This window comes from Rhinichthys klamathensis, unplaced genomic scaffold, assembly GCF_029890125.1.
Source record: "Rhinichthys klamathensis goyatoka isolate OS25496 unplaced genomic scaffold, OSU_Roscu_1.1 h1tg000825l_1, whole genome shotgun sequence".
NCBI lineage: Eukaryota > Metazoa > Chordata > Actinopteri > Cypriniformes > Leuciscidae > Rhinichthys > Rhinichthys klamathensis.
Window position 1 is genome coordinate 240,741 of NW_026607208.1, and position 12,322 is coordinate 253,062.

Below are 12,322 nucleotides of genomic sequence, written 5' to 3' on the forward strand. Positions count from 1 at the left end.
TTGTCTCCCAAGTTGCAAATTTAAGCTTTCAGTCAGTAGTTCAATCTTGCAATATACAAACCAGGAACTTACAGTCCATTTGTGCATTTATTTGTTCAGATACAAAGGCTGATGATTTCTCACTGTGGTAACATATAGAGTCTTTTAATATGTTCAGTAATGCAACATTACGGTGTTCTTATAACTATTACAATAAAATAAATAGTGTAAATGCATCCCTCAGCTTTGGAAAACAAAAAACCTCAAGAAATATTCTTCACATTGTAGGACTAGTTGCAGCAGTGCTCCTTATTAGATCAGTACGGACATTCATATTATCAACCAATACAAACGTCCAACAAAGAAACTTCGAACTATGAAAACATATACAGACAGTCAATGAACATATCAATAGTGTCTTCTCACATATTTCCTTACAAAGAATGTATATTCACACTGTATGCTCACTGTACAGAGACTAGCTGTGCTTGGCAACAGTACGAGGAAGCTTGTCCTCTTAAACTCTACAACCCGTACAATGCAAGTCAGGAGGGCAAAGGCCTGCATTAAAGCACTAACACTTTCGTAAAGAGAGAGTCTTACGGTAAATAAATAAAACAATCTGCCACGTCACAAATAGTCATACACAGATTTCGAAATATCTACATATTTATCTAAACAAATGCAATGGTGGACTCTCTTAAGGCAGCTAGTTTTGTGTATACTTGAAATGAAGTGATGATTGACAATGGGGTCTATATATTGATTCTCTAACTTAACCTGACTTATCCTTATAAATGTTAAAACTGGCTTTGGGAACAAATCATCTACTATACCACAGCACATACACATTACCTATAACCTACTGAACTTTGAATACAATCTAAAGTATGATAAAAACACAGCTTTGCTTCAGTGCTGATAGTTTCAACCTTTGCATTTTAATACAAAGACCAAGTGTGGTGCTGGAAATTATTTAAAATGTACTTAACTAAACACAGATGGAATGAATTTGGGATTATTTGGGAACTGCTCTGATAAATTAAATCAGGGTCTTTTAAAAGAAAAAAAGTAATTTAGAATCTAACAGGCCTTCTTACCTGCATTCAGTGCAACAACCTACTCATATACCTTCACGTGATCTCCTTTCTTCTCAGAGCCACGGTTCATAGAGGAGGTTCGGGGATCTGAAAATATTAACATTGTCATCTGGATGATAACCAGAGCATGACTGTGCATAATCAAACTTTTCCATCAGATATGTGGTAATAAAGTAAAGCGAACAAGGAGAAACATGCAGCTCTAGTCCCAGCGGGCTAGAACAGCGGACTGCTTGTCAGCTCAAGTCTCCACTTTCCCATAGGTGCCCTCTGGTGGTCTGTACTGCCTAGGGAAAGTCTTCAGCTGGAGGGAGTTGAAGGCGTATTTGCGACTGCCTACGTTTTTCATGGTGTTTTCTCGCCGGCAGCCCTCGCTGTGGACCAGAGAGGTGATTGAGAGACAGGGATAGAATGATGTGTAAATGAAAGACTCCTAACTGTAAGTGTGGTCTCACCTGCGCATACATTCCAAGGCCTGGGTGAAGACCTGCGGGGCCATGCAGTGCTCCTGCTGGAGGATATGACATTGCTCCAGGGTCACCGACATGGCCGTGCGATCCTTTGCACTCTTGCAGCTGGTCACGCGCACACCATTCAGACGCCGACAAACCTGAAGCAACAAATGAGAAAGATGTCATTGCGTTAACGGCTACCACTAGAAGTTGTGATTTCCCCATATTTATGTGTTTGTTTTTTTATGAGGAGTTTCACACAAAAAAATAAGGTTTAAGATTTATACACCAAGACGTATATTTGGTGTAAATAATTAATGCACAAAACATTGTCGATCGACAAGGACTGTAAAGCAACCAATCACAGTTCGTTTTGTTCCGTGTCATGTTTAGTGGCGTTAGTCATCCTGTAAAATTCAACCAATCAGAGGACGACTTCGTGTTTCCAATTTTGTGTGCCATATGCATCAGCCGTTCAGCCAATGGACCGTGGGTTTGACATCTGAGGCAGATCGTATGCACACTTCAGAAATTCACCAGAAGTACTTTTTGCCTACTCTTTTATGAGTACTGTGAATTCGGACATTCTTTTTTTGTAACATACTGTTTATCGTCTACTATAGGGAAGAATGCGATTTCAGACGCAGCCCAGAACTGGCTCTCTTTTCATGAAAACATGTGACAAGCAGGTGACAAAAAAAGTTGTGCAGCGCTTTGTGTACCTGGAGTATTTCTGCTTTTCTAAAAGCGCCATCTACTGTCAGAGAGTAAATCTGCATTTTCATTCAACCCGCCTGCTGTTTTTCACTCATTGGTCTGAAAAATTGTGTGCATTTTTGTGCCGAACATTATTGGTGGTATGAACAGACCTCTAGGCACTAAAGAAGAATAGTAATGGTGGATTGCTGTACCTCTGCTGCCTGCAACAGGATGTCCACATTCTTGCTCTTCCTGGCATTGACATTTTGACTGAGGAATTTGAGTAGCTCAGGCACACAGTTTTGACTGCGAGAGCGGGGGAGACCTATGGATGGAGACAATTAACTTGTTAGGACTGACAGAAAACATCTACTAACTTTCTTTCATAAAGGGACGTGAAAAAGACTAGTTAATATATTTTAAATGTACTAAATTGCAACTTCATCATTACAAATGTGTAATTAGTTACAAATATATTTAAATACATGACATGCAATATAATGACATTAAGGTATATTTTAGTTTACCATAAATGCTTGTCAGTACATTCGACAGTTCACTTTAACCATATTTCAAAGACTACATATTACATATAAAGTATTTAAGTACAAATTGAGTGGTTCACTCAAACTATAAAACACTTTAATTTAATTGCAATTAACATGCGATTAAGTGTCTGAAATCATTACATTCAGTTCACTCTTAAGTATATTCTTTGAAAGTATTTTATATCTGTAACAAGAACTCTTTTTAAAGTATGCTAAAGTGTACTTTTTCACAAGTCAGTCAGTGTATTCAAAATGAGTGTTCAGGACTCACAGTCTTCAGGCAGCACTTCTTTAAACTGGTCATAATAGGATGTAAGACGAGCTAGACTCTCCATATTCACTACTTCCTGCAGCGAAGTGTCTCCAAACCTTAATAATGATATAAACAAATATAGCAATGCTGTATAAATATTTGTATACAGAATGTACAATGAATGAATACATTCATATTTCATGACTTGTTCAATTCGGGCTCCACACTGAGGCGGGTCGATTTCACTACACTTACTTTTCCGCTAGTGTTTGTTGCTCATTGATTCCTACATTGAACAACACCGGTTGAACACGCAACAGCATCCCATTTTGAATCTCCCGTGGCAACGCATCAAACATCACCCCCGGTAACGGAACACGCACGTTAAACCCGTCTCTGTTGCCCGTGATGACAGGCAGCATGTCGGGGCTGAAGCTGGAGGTTGCCTGTGTAACTTTAAAGGTGACATTCCGAAGGTCCATGACGCCTACGCTCATGTCTTCCAGCATGGAGAGTTCCTCCCCTTTGAGACGAAAGAAGAGCTCTGAGTTAACATATTCAGATACATTTACCACCATACATAAATAAGCTGAATTGAAATGTGCTTGTATGTTTACCATAGGTGCTCAGGAGACCCTCAAACTGGACCAATAAGCCGATGGTGTGGAGTTGTCTGAGGAAGCCACTGTCACTTAGACAGTTCCTCAGCTTTATCACAAATCCACAGATCAATGCCGTCAGCTACAGAGGAAAATGCATTTTATTAGAATGGATATGAAATGCTAATTTACAGTCAGCTGGGGAAATGTCTGTACACTGGGCAATGCAGCATTATTGCATTACCAAAGTTATCTTTTTAGAGTACTCTGAAAGTAGAACCAATTTTTTATGGAATTGCAACTTTTTATTTCACAATTCTGTTTTTTTTCTTGCAATTTCTAATTTATATCTCACAATGCAGTTTTTTCCCCCCCAGAATTTTCCAGAAAGTCGCAATGATGTTGCCATCACTGCCAATCCTGGTAAAACTAATGCATTACGGGACAAACATCCATTTGGCAAAAAAAAAGAAAAAAAAGAAAAAAAAAAGCCTGGCCACAGTATCAAATATATGCTAAATATATTTAGCTATATTTATTCAAATTGAAAATATATTTAGTTTAAGCCTTAAATATAAAGGTTTAATATATTACAAAATATCACAAAATGTACTTAAAATTGGCAGGAAAATACATTTCCAATCTTAAAAAAAACATTTTGGGTAAATGCAAAAATATATATAAAAATAAATAGGACAAATACTAAATAGGAAATATAAAGTAACAAAATCTTATCAAAGATATAATTATGTAAATATAGCCATATAATTTGGACATTTTTGGTATAATTTGAAATATTTAAAAATACATTTGAAAATATATATGATTCAGTATGGGCAGGTCCTGACAGAATGACTATGTATTTTTATTGATACTCTGACAATTAAACAGAATTAATTTCACAGAATTTTATAAATGAAAAGGAGTCCCATTTCAATAGAAGTAATTGGAACTTTCTACGGAGCACATTTCATGTGAGCCGGATTATATCTGACTCTCAATAAAATGATGTTGTGTATCTATTTAATATATCTTGTACTAACTGTCTGACAGAACACCACATCTCTGCGGTACTGTAGTGACAAACTCATGGCGATAGTGGGAGCGCTGTCTTGCATCAGTAGAAACACCATGGACTTCTTGGCTTTGTCGCTCATCATGGCTACACACTCGTTCAGAGTGGTCAGGAGGGGATACAGAGCATCACTCCATTCACCTAGAGCCATAAAACACACAGCTAACAACTGGACAGCCCACATATATAGTTGCAAAGGGTAAAAATGATTTGCATTGAGAGGCTTACCAGGAGAGGACCCCTCAACACTGGGACTATCTAAAGTAGGATAGAGAGAGAATAAGTGTCGTTAAAGACAACTATGGTAATACTAATTATTTTTATATTATCATTTAATAATACCTTAATCAGTAAAAAAAGAAAAGAAGAAAAAAAGCCATCACTATGCAAACACTGTGAATGAATCTTGTGATGTCGTTTTTGGTTTGTTAGCATCGACATATATAGACATGTATATCCCAATATAAGCAACAACAACCATGCATTATGCTGCATTCCAATCAACACGGAAAAATGATGGAAATTAATTTCCTACTTAAAATAGTGCACATTTAGAAATCCGTAATTTTGCGACGATGCAGATGTCACACAAATATGGTGGCACCCAAAGAGTTACAAGACAAACACTAATTTTTTAATCAAAATAAAATGTTTGAATGAGTCAAAGTTCCTCTCTGCTGATGATCATGCACCTGCAGAACAAATGCTAACATTGCATACTTCAATATTACATTTAAAGTTAATATATTTTAAATGTACTTCATCATTATGTGTAATAACAAATATATTTAAATACATGATACAAGTTTAAATAGAAACTACATATGTTTACCATAATGCGTGTCAAGTAAATTTAGGCGTACAACTTAAGCCCTACTCAAAAAAAGCACTCTAAAGTTCAGCTAATTACAGTTAATATAAATTTACACTATAATACTTTTCATTTAAATCCAAATAGCATGAAATTGAGTGTTAAAAACGTAACATTCAGTTCCCACTTAACTATATAACTATACTTTTAAGGTATATTATTTATGTAATAAGTACTCTTTTAAAACTACTTCTTTTTCCACTTTGATTGTTTGAAGTTGGCGATATCAATGTCCCGAGTGCAGCATTATCACATGTGCCACTAAAAGAGGATGTAAAAGTGAAAGCATCTGTGGTATTTGAGCAGATTTGAAAAGGAATTCAAAGAAAACTTAAAACAGGGTGGAACCTACAGGAGTGAGTGTTAGGACTGGATGGACATGCAGGGTTCAGTAAGGGTGATGAGGATGGTGAAGAGGACTGATCTGAAAGAGGTTGTGATGAGGTCAGAGCGGTGGAGGAGCAAGGGGAGAAGAGCCTGTCACCAGGGTTGATCCAGAATGCATTGCCCTGGCTACCTCTCTTGCTAGTGTCGGCCTGTTGGTCAGACAAGAAGACGTCTTCACTGCTGTCGCTCTGCAACCGTTCTCTCGTCAGCAGCCTGTCCACACAGCGGATCACACACTCCAGACTCTTATCCACATTTTGCCAGATCTTTTCCTGAAGGAGAAAGGACATATTTCAGATTCTGCATTATTTCTAAGTCAAATCACGAAGGTATAATGTCGGTCTCTGAATGACCTTACCCACTCCTCCTCCTGCCAGTTTAAATTCATGGATGCTCTGTTCCCCTTCCCGCTCCATTTGGCCTGTGGAGAGCCTTGATCGTTCCTCAGGACCACGCGCTCAGTGTCATGGGTGGACGGAGAGCCTCTGGATGCGATGAACTCCGGGCGCGCAGCACTCAGTGCCTGGATAGCTGTAGTTAGCAGCTTACTGTCACACACTGTCACCAGCTGCCGCGTCTGAGAGAGACAGAGAGGACGGCACAGACATGGCACTTACTCATTAAGTGGATCTCAAAAGCTTTTACTTGGAAGATCTGTTGAGCACGAGAAACATTACATAATAGTTACAATAGTTCTGGGGTTCTCAGAAGCAGAAGTCATCATAGTTGCGTAAACTTCTATAATGCTGAATGAAACTACTACTTGCTTTCCCTTTCGCTCCAATAGCAAAAAAAAAAAAAAAAAAAAAAAAATTCCACAATAGCGTTTCTATGACTTTGCAAAACACAATTTTTTAAATAAATTGGCATTAAATAAAAATAAAATATATATATATATATTGATTTATGATGTTACTTTATAACTGAGGAAATGTGTCATCACAATCTGTGAAAACATAACATTTACAAACTAATGCTTAAATATAAAATCAAGATTGATGTACATTACAGGTTTTATGAAATTTGATTAATAATGATTCATAAATATTCATAATTGACTGCACAAGAACTACAGATCTGTTAAACATTATAAAATCTCTTGAGAAGAGCCACCCACCCAGACAGGATTGACGTATAAAGTGACCAACCAAAAGTTGGTTTTGTTTTATGTGCCATTTAGAGGCGGGTTAATCTGAAATATATTATACCACAATAATACAGTAATAATATATAACATTAAAGTTAATAGAAAATGAATTAATAGAGAATAATAGAGTAATAGAAATATAACACTCTAAAGGCCGCCGCAGACTACAATATATTGGGGGCGATTTCTCCCCTTCCGACAATCCTAGGGTAAAGTCCGATTATCGGATTATCTTGAGGGTTCTACAGATTATTTTATATGATTTTCCTGTGGTGTGAGGTGTTTAACTAATTTAATTGCTAGTTTAAATATCTCAGGCAAAACTCAGACGATATCTTTCTAAGAGTCGTACTGTGTGCCCTTATTAAGTTGCGTAAAACCAGCCAATCAGATGGGAACTGGCAATTTCAGCCTGCTCTTGTGTGCAATATGCATTAGACGGTCAGTAAACAGTACGTGGTCCATGCAAAAGCCTCTCACCTTTTCTGTCAGGATAGCAAGAGTCCTCTCCAGTGCATTGGTTGAGCGTTCTTTGGCAGCGCGGGACAGCCGCTCAGTGTAGTAACTGACCTGCGTCTTTAGAGTGTTAATATGGGAAATGATTTCTTTAGCTTTCACCACATCCTGTGGCTGGTATCGCATTGAGAGTGGAGCTGACTCCCCAGCACTGAAACGAGACACAGCATTAAAAACAAAACAACAACACAGTCTCCAATTCCCCATTAGTTATCACTTGTTCAGCTGCGCAAGCTGTGGCCAAGAGGACTATACTTGCAAATGAGATGGTGTGATATACAAGCACACACAGAAGACGTACACAAACACAAAGTGCACACGATCGGATGGAGTAGGAAAGCAGTTTTGTGCTAACACATCATCATTACAAATGTTGGTGCAAACAAGAAAGATCCTTCAGATGTAAAGGAAGTAAAGGACTCGACGCCGACTGATCATAAACAGGATGAAACACCATCACATGTGAAAATGACAGGAAAACAGTCAACAACCCTGAAACTCACCCTTCACCCTCATTCGCACTGATCAGAAAGCAAACAACATAAGGGCAACTGATTACAATCGCAGTCACGCAATAAGTGTGAAATAAAATTTCAATATATTAAAAAATGTGAGACGGATCAGAAAGCAAACAACATAAGGGCAACTGATTACAGTCGCAGTTAATGCGCTAAATGTGAAATAAAACAGCAACATATATATATATATATATATATATATATATATATATATATATATTATGTTCCTCTCACTACAAGTATTAAGGCCCTTTCACACCAAGAACAAGAACTGTAATGATAACAATATTAGCATCCAGACCAATGAATGATATAGGACTGTTGAGTCTAAGCAGGCACTGCAATTTTGTCGTCTGCTGCTTTAAATGCTGAGTTCATTTGAATAATTCCAATGATATTGTTTCTCTGTGCTGTTATCATTAAAGTTGTGGTGTGGAGTCTGCTTTTTTTTATTAACCCTGTTAGACATCAACCTTTTTAGTATTCCCCAATCAAGTGATTATAAACAATATAACAAGATTTTTTTTACTATAAAAAAATGCCTGTTTCCCATTAAAAAAAAAATTGTATAGGGTTGCTAAAGAGCCGGTGGTGTGTAACAGTGCAAGTATATTTTTTTCTACAGAACAATAATTGAATCTTTAATGACTGAATATGTGCATTTCATCTGAAGTGTCGTTTCACTCATAGTTACCGCAGGTAGAAAACAAAAGAATAGGAAGTATCATCAGCAAAACTTGAAATGGCTCAGAGATTTACAGCAGAGCAAGCACTGAACACAATCAAATATTAGTGTCACTGTCACTTGATGGTGGATCTGGTGAAGAAGCTGTCAGCGATCAAAATATAGATTTTGAAGATGTTGAAAATTATAGTTTTGAGAATATGTTTGAGATCGTGAATATGAACCAGATGCTGAATGTACTGGGAAATGAGCTCTGACGTCCTCAGTGATGATGGTATAAAACATCTGCTCAAACTGAACCCTATTTTATTCTTCTGGAATTGTTACTCTAATATCAGGAGAGTTTTATATTATCGCGAGTTCGCGACAGGTAGAGATTCATTCATCCGTGTTAGATATAGATCCGGGTCGCTAAAGACCCAAACATGTAATAATGATTGGCGAAACATTCATGCATTTAAGGGTTAAGAAAGATTTTTAGAACTATATCTTTATTGTTATCATCGTTGGTGTGAACAGGTCTTAACACAATAAAAAAAGCCAAAAACCTAGCAGAGCAACACAAAAAAATTGATTCATATTTTTCACCAAGACTTTTTAATAAAAGGTCTTACTGCTTTTTGGCTTCCTCAAATTTCTGAATGAGTTTCCTCAGTCCACTGCCCTTAAAGCCCTGATGATGCGCCGCAGGAGCCCCTGTGGTCACCACGTCATATGTGCGATCTGTTCAGAGATGTGCGTTATGTAAAGACCAGCCTCCACTGAAGAATGTCTGTTATGAAATGCACATCTTGACCATCTCACCGTAGCCAGACTCGCCATGCACTCTCATCCTCTGAACGTGGAGGTTTGTAGGCATGAACTCTAGTTTTTTCTCTCCTTTTAGAGAGCTAGATTTGAAGGAAGGACCTGCAGGATAGTAGGTGAGAGGAATCAGATAAGTAATACAATGTTGAAACCACCTTTAATTATCTCTTCCTCTGTGACAGCGGCTTTACACGTGAAATCTTCAAACTTACCCTTGTATTCATGTAGATTACTGAGAGTCTCCTGATAGGTGAGGATGATAGTCTGGTACTGAGTGATGATCTGTCTCCTCAGATTCTCCCAGCAGGGGGACAACTCGCCCAACTCTTCTAGCTCACAAACCCTGCGTGCAGATAGAAATGTGCAACAACATAATATAATCTCATTTAGAATTCTGATTTACATTCATAGTGTTTGAGTATTGTTAGTTAGAAGCTAATGACATGCTAATGCCACATTACTGCAATGCGCTGCACAAATGAAAGTCTTGACTGATTCTTCAAAATAACTCAAAAGATTCTTTCTGAGCATGAGCACTAACTGTGAATTGGGTTTACCTGGCAGCATCTTCCTCCAGCAGTAGTTTGGCGAACTGTCTTGGTATGTGCAGGGAAAGCACGCTCTCTGCCATCTGCTCCAGCACACGCAGGTGATTTCCATCCGTGGTGGGAAATCGGTACATCCGTGAAATAGTGCCTCCAAACACTGCAATCAATCAATCAATCAGTCAGTGAATCTCTGAATGCAACTGTGAAATACATGGAAAAGAAAAGCTATACATTTTTGTCCCGCATTTCACTGCATTGACTGAATCATTGTAACTGAAGCATTGTGTACTAGTACTTGAAATCATTCGTTTGAAATAAAATTCTGTAATCGGCATTGGTGAAGTTCTGACATTATATTTTCATATTGAATTGTAAGTGATATTGTCTTGCATATTCCATTCAAAAGTTTGGGGTCAGTACAATTTTTTTTTTTTTTTTTGGGAAATAAATTAATAGTTGTATTCAGCAAGGACGCATTAAATTGATCAAAAGTGATAGTAGAGACTTTTATATCATCATTTCTATTTTAAATAAATGCTGTTTCCACAAACATGTTAAGCAACATTGATAATACATAAGAAATGTTTCTTGAGCATCAAATCAGCATGTTAGAATGATTTCTGAAGGATCATGTGACACTGAAGACTGGAGTAATTTATGCTGAAAATTCAGCTTTGCCATCACAGGAATAAATTACATTTTAAAATATATGAAAATAGATAACACTTATTTTATATGGAAAAAATATTTCACAACATTAAGCAATGTCTTTACTTTATTTTTGATCAAATAAATCCACCCTTGGTGAGCATAAGAGACTTCTTTCAATTTAAAAAAAAAAAAATCTTCATTAAAATCATAAAAATCCCAAAACTTTTGAATGGTAGATTGTATCTAATCATTCATAGTTATGATTCATTTACACTGCAACATGACTACTGTTGATTCTTGCGTGCAGTAACTGAAAACAAGATATATGCTAAATAAAGCAGCATTATGCAGAACTGAAACCTAAAACCTAAACTTAAATAAAACAAAATTTTCCTCAAAGCACTAGTATTTCTTTCTAGTATTTCTTTCTTTTCTTTCTTTCTATTAAGGGAATCCTAATCTAATTGTAGTCTTTATAAATCTATTCACATCCAATATTTAACACTCTATAAATAACTGCTCGTGTTTCTTTAATGGATGCAGGAACCGTTTTCCGAACCTCTTTCACAGCTGTCATGCCTGTGGCATTCATGAATCTTCACAGCAGGAAGTGAACGCTATGGCCCATTGATTCAGTTATGAGGGGCACATTTAGAAATAAATGTGCCTCCAGATGGAATGTGGCTGTAATAATTAAGAAATAAAAATGCACAGATTTCGTACAGTATATAGACACTCACCTGCCTTTAAAAGACTGTCTTTACATAAGGAGGCAGATTTAGCTTTTACTCCCATAGATTCGGTCAGACTTTCATCCACCGGTAACACCATCTGTAAGAAACATGAAAATAATTATATTGAAGATCTGTCAACAGACTCAGATTTACAGAATTAAATAGAGACTTATGGCTCCTTAAAGGGTTATTCACCCAAAAATGAAAATTCCATCATTAATTACTCACCGTTATATCGTTCCAAACCCGTAAGACTTTCGTTCATCTTCAGAACACAAATGAAGATGTTTTTGATGAAATCTGAGAGATTTCTGTCCCTCCATTGACAGCTAAGCAACTACCACTTTGACGCTTCAAAAAGTTTATAAAAAGATCATAAAAATAATCCATATTGAGCGGTTTAGTCCAAATTTTCTGAAGAGACTCGATCGCGTTATATGATGAACAGATTGAATTTAGGCTTTTATATAAAGTGGTAGTTGCGCAGCTGTCAACGGAAGGACAGAAAGCTCTCAGATTGCATTAAAAAGATCTTAATTTGTGTTCCGAAGATGAACGAAAGTCTTACAGGTTGGGAACGACATGTGAGTGAGCAATTAATGACAGAATAAAAATGTTTTGGGTGAAATATCCCTTTAACAGTAGTGTAGTCCCCAGTGTTTTTTTTTTTTTGTAGTAATATTTATATACAGTACTATTACATTTATTAATATTTTCAATTAGCTTTGTTTTTTTTTTGTTAGCTTTAATTTT

At 36.9% G+C, this 12,322-nt stretch overlaps 1 protein-coding gene across 4 annotated transcripts in view; it reads right to left on the reverse strand.

The window, feature by feature from the left end:
• Positions 1-1,125: 1,125 nt before the first annotated feature.
• inpp4aa (inositol polyphosphate-4-phosphatase type I Aa) overlaps positions 1,126-12,322 on the reverse strand; it is a 28,090-nt gene continuing 16,893 nt past the window's right edge. The window contains exons 8-24 of one of the 4 annotated variants that reach the window (XM_056243666.1): positions 11,576-11,666; positions 10,194-10,341; positions 9,849-9,979; positions 9,634-9,738; positions 9,444-9,552; positions 8,130-8,147; positions 7,591-7,777; positions 6,322-6,540; positions 6,094-6,235; positions 4,934-4,963; positions 4,674-4,846; positions 3,649-3,772; positions 3,287-3,554; positions 3,050-3,147; positions 2,443-2,555; positions 1,535-1,689; positions 1,126-1,453 (exon numbers count right to left, since the gene is read on the reverse strand). In XM_056243666.1, coding sequence (XP_056099641.1) covers positions 1,321-1,453; positions 1,535-1,689; positions 2,443-2,555; positions 3,050-3,147; positions 3,287-3,554; positions 3,649-3,772; positions 4,674-4,846; positions 4,934-4,963; positions 6,094-6,235; positions 6,322-6,540; positions 7,591-7,777; positions 8,130-8,147; positions 9,444-9,552; positions 9,634-9,738; positions 9,849-9,979; positions 10,194-10,341; positions 11,576-11,666 — 2,244 coding nt within the window. In that variant the 3' untranslated portion in view covers positions 1,126-1,320. Of the gene's footprint in view, positions 1,454-1,534; positions 1,690-2,442; positions 2,556-3,049; positions 3,148-3,286; positions 3,555-3,648; positions 3,773-4,673; positions 4,847-4,933; positions 4,964-5,928; positions 6,236-6,321; positions 6,541-7,590; positions 7,778-8,129; positions 8,148-9,443; positions 9,553-9,633; positions 9,739-9,848; positions 9,980-10,193; positions 10,342-11,575; positions 11,667-12,322 lie in introns of all 4 variants that reach the window. The other 3 variants (XM_056243664.1, XM_056243667.1, XM_056243665.1) reach the window with 3 other exon arrangements.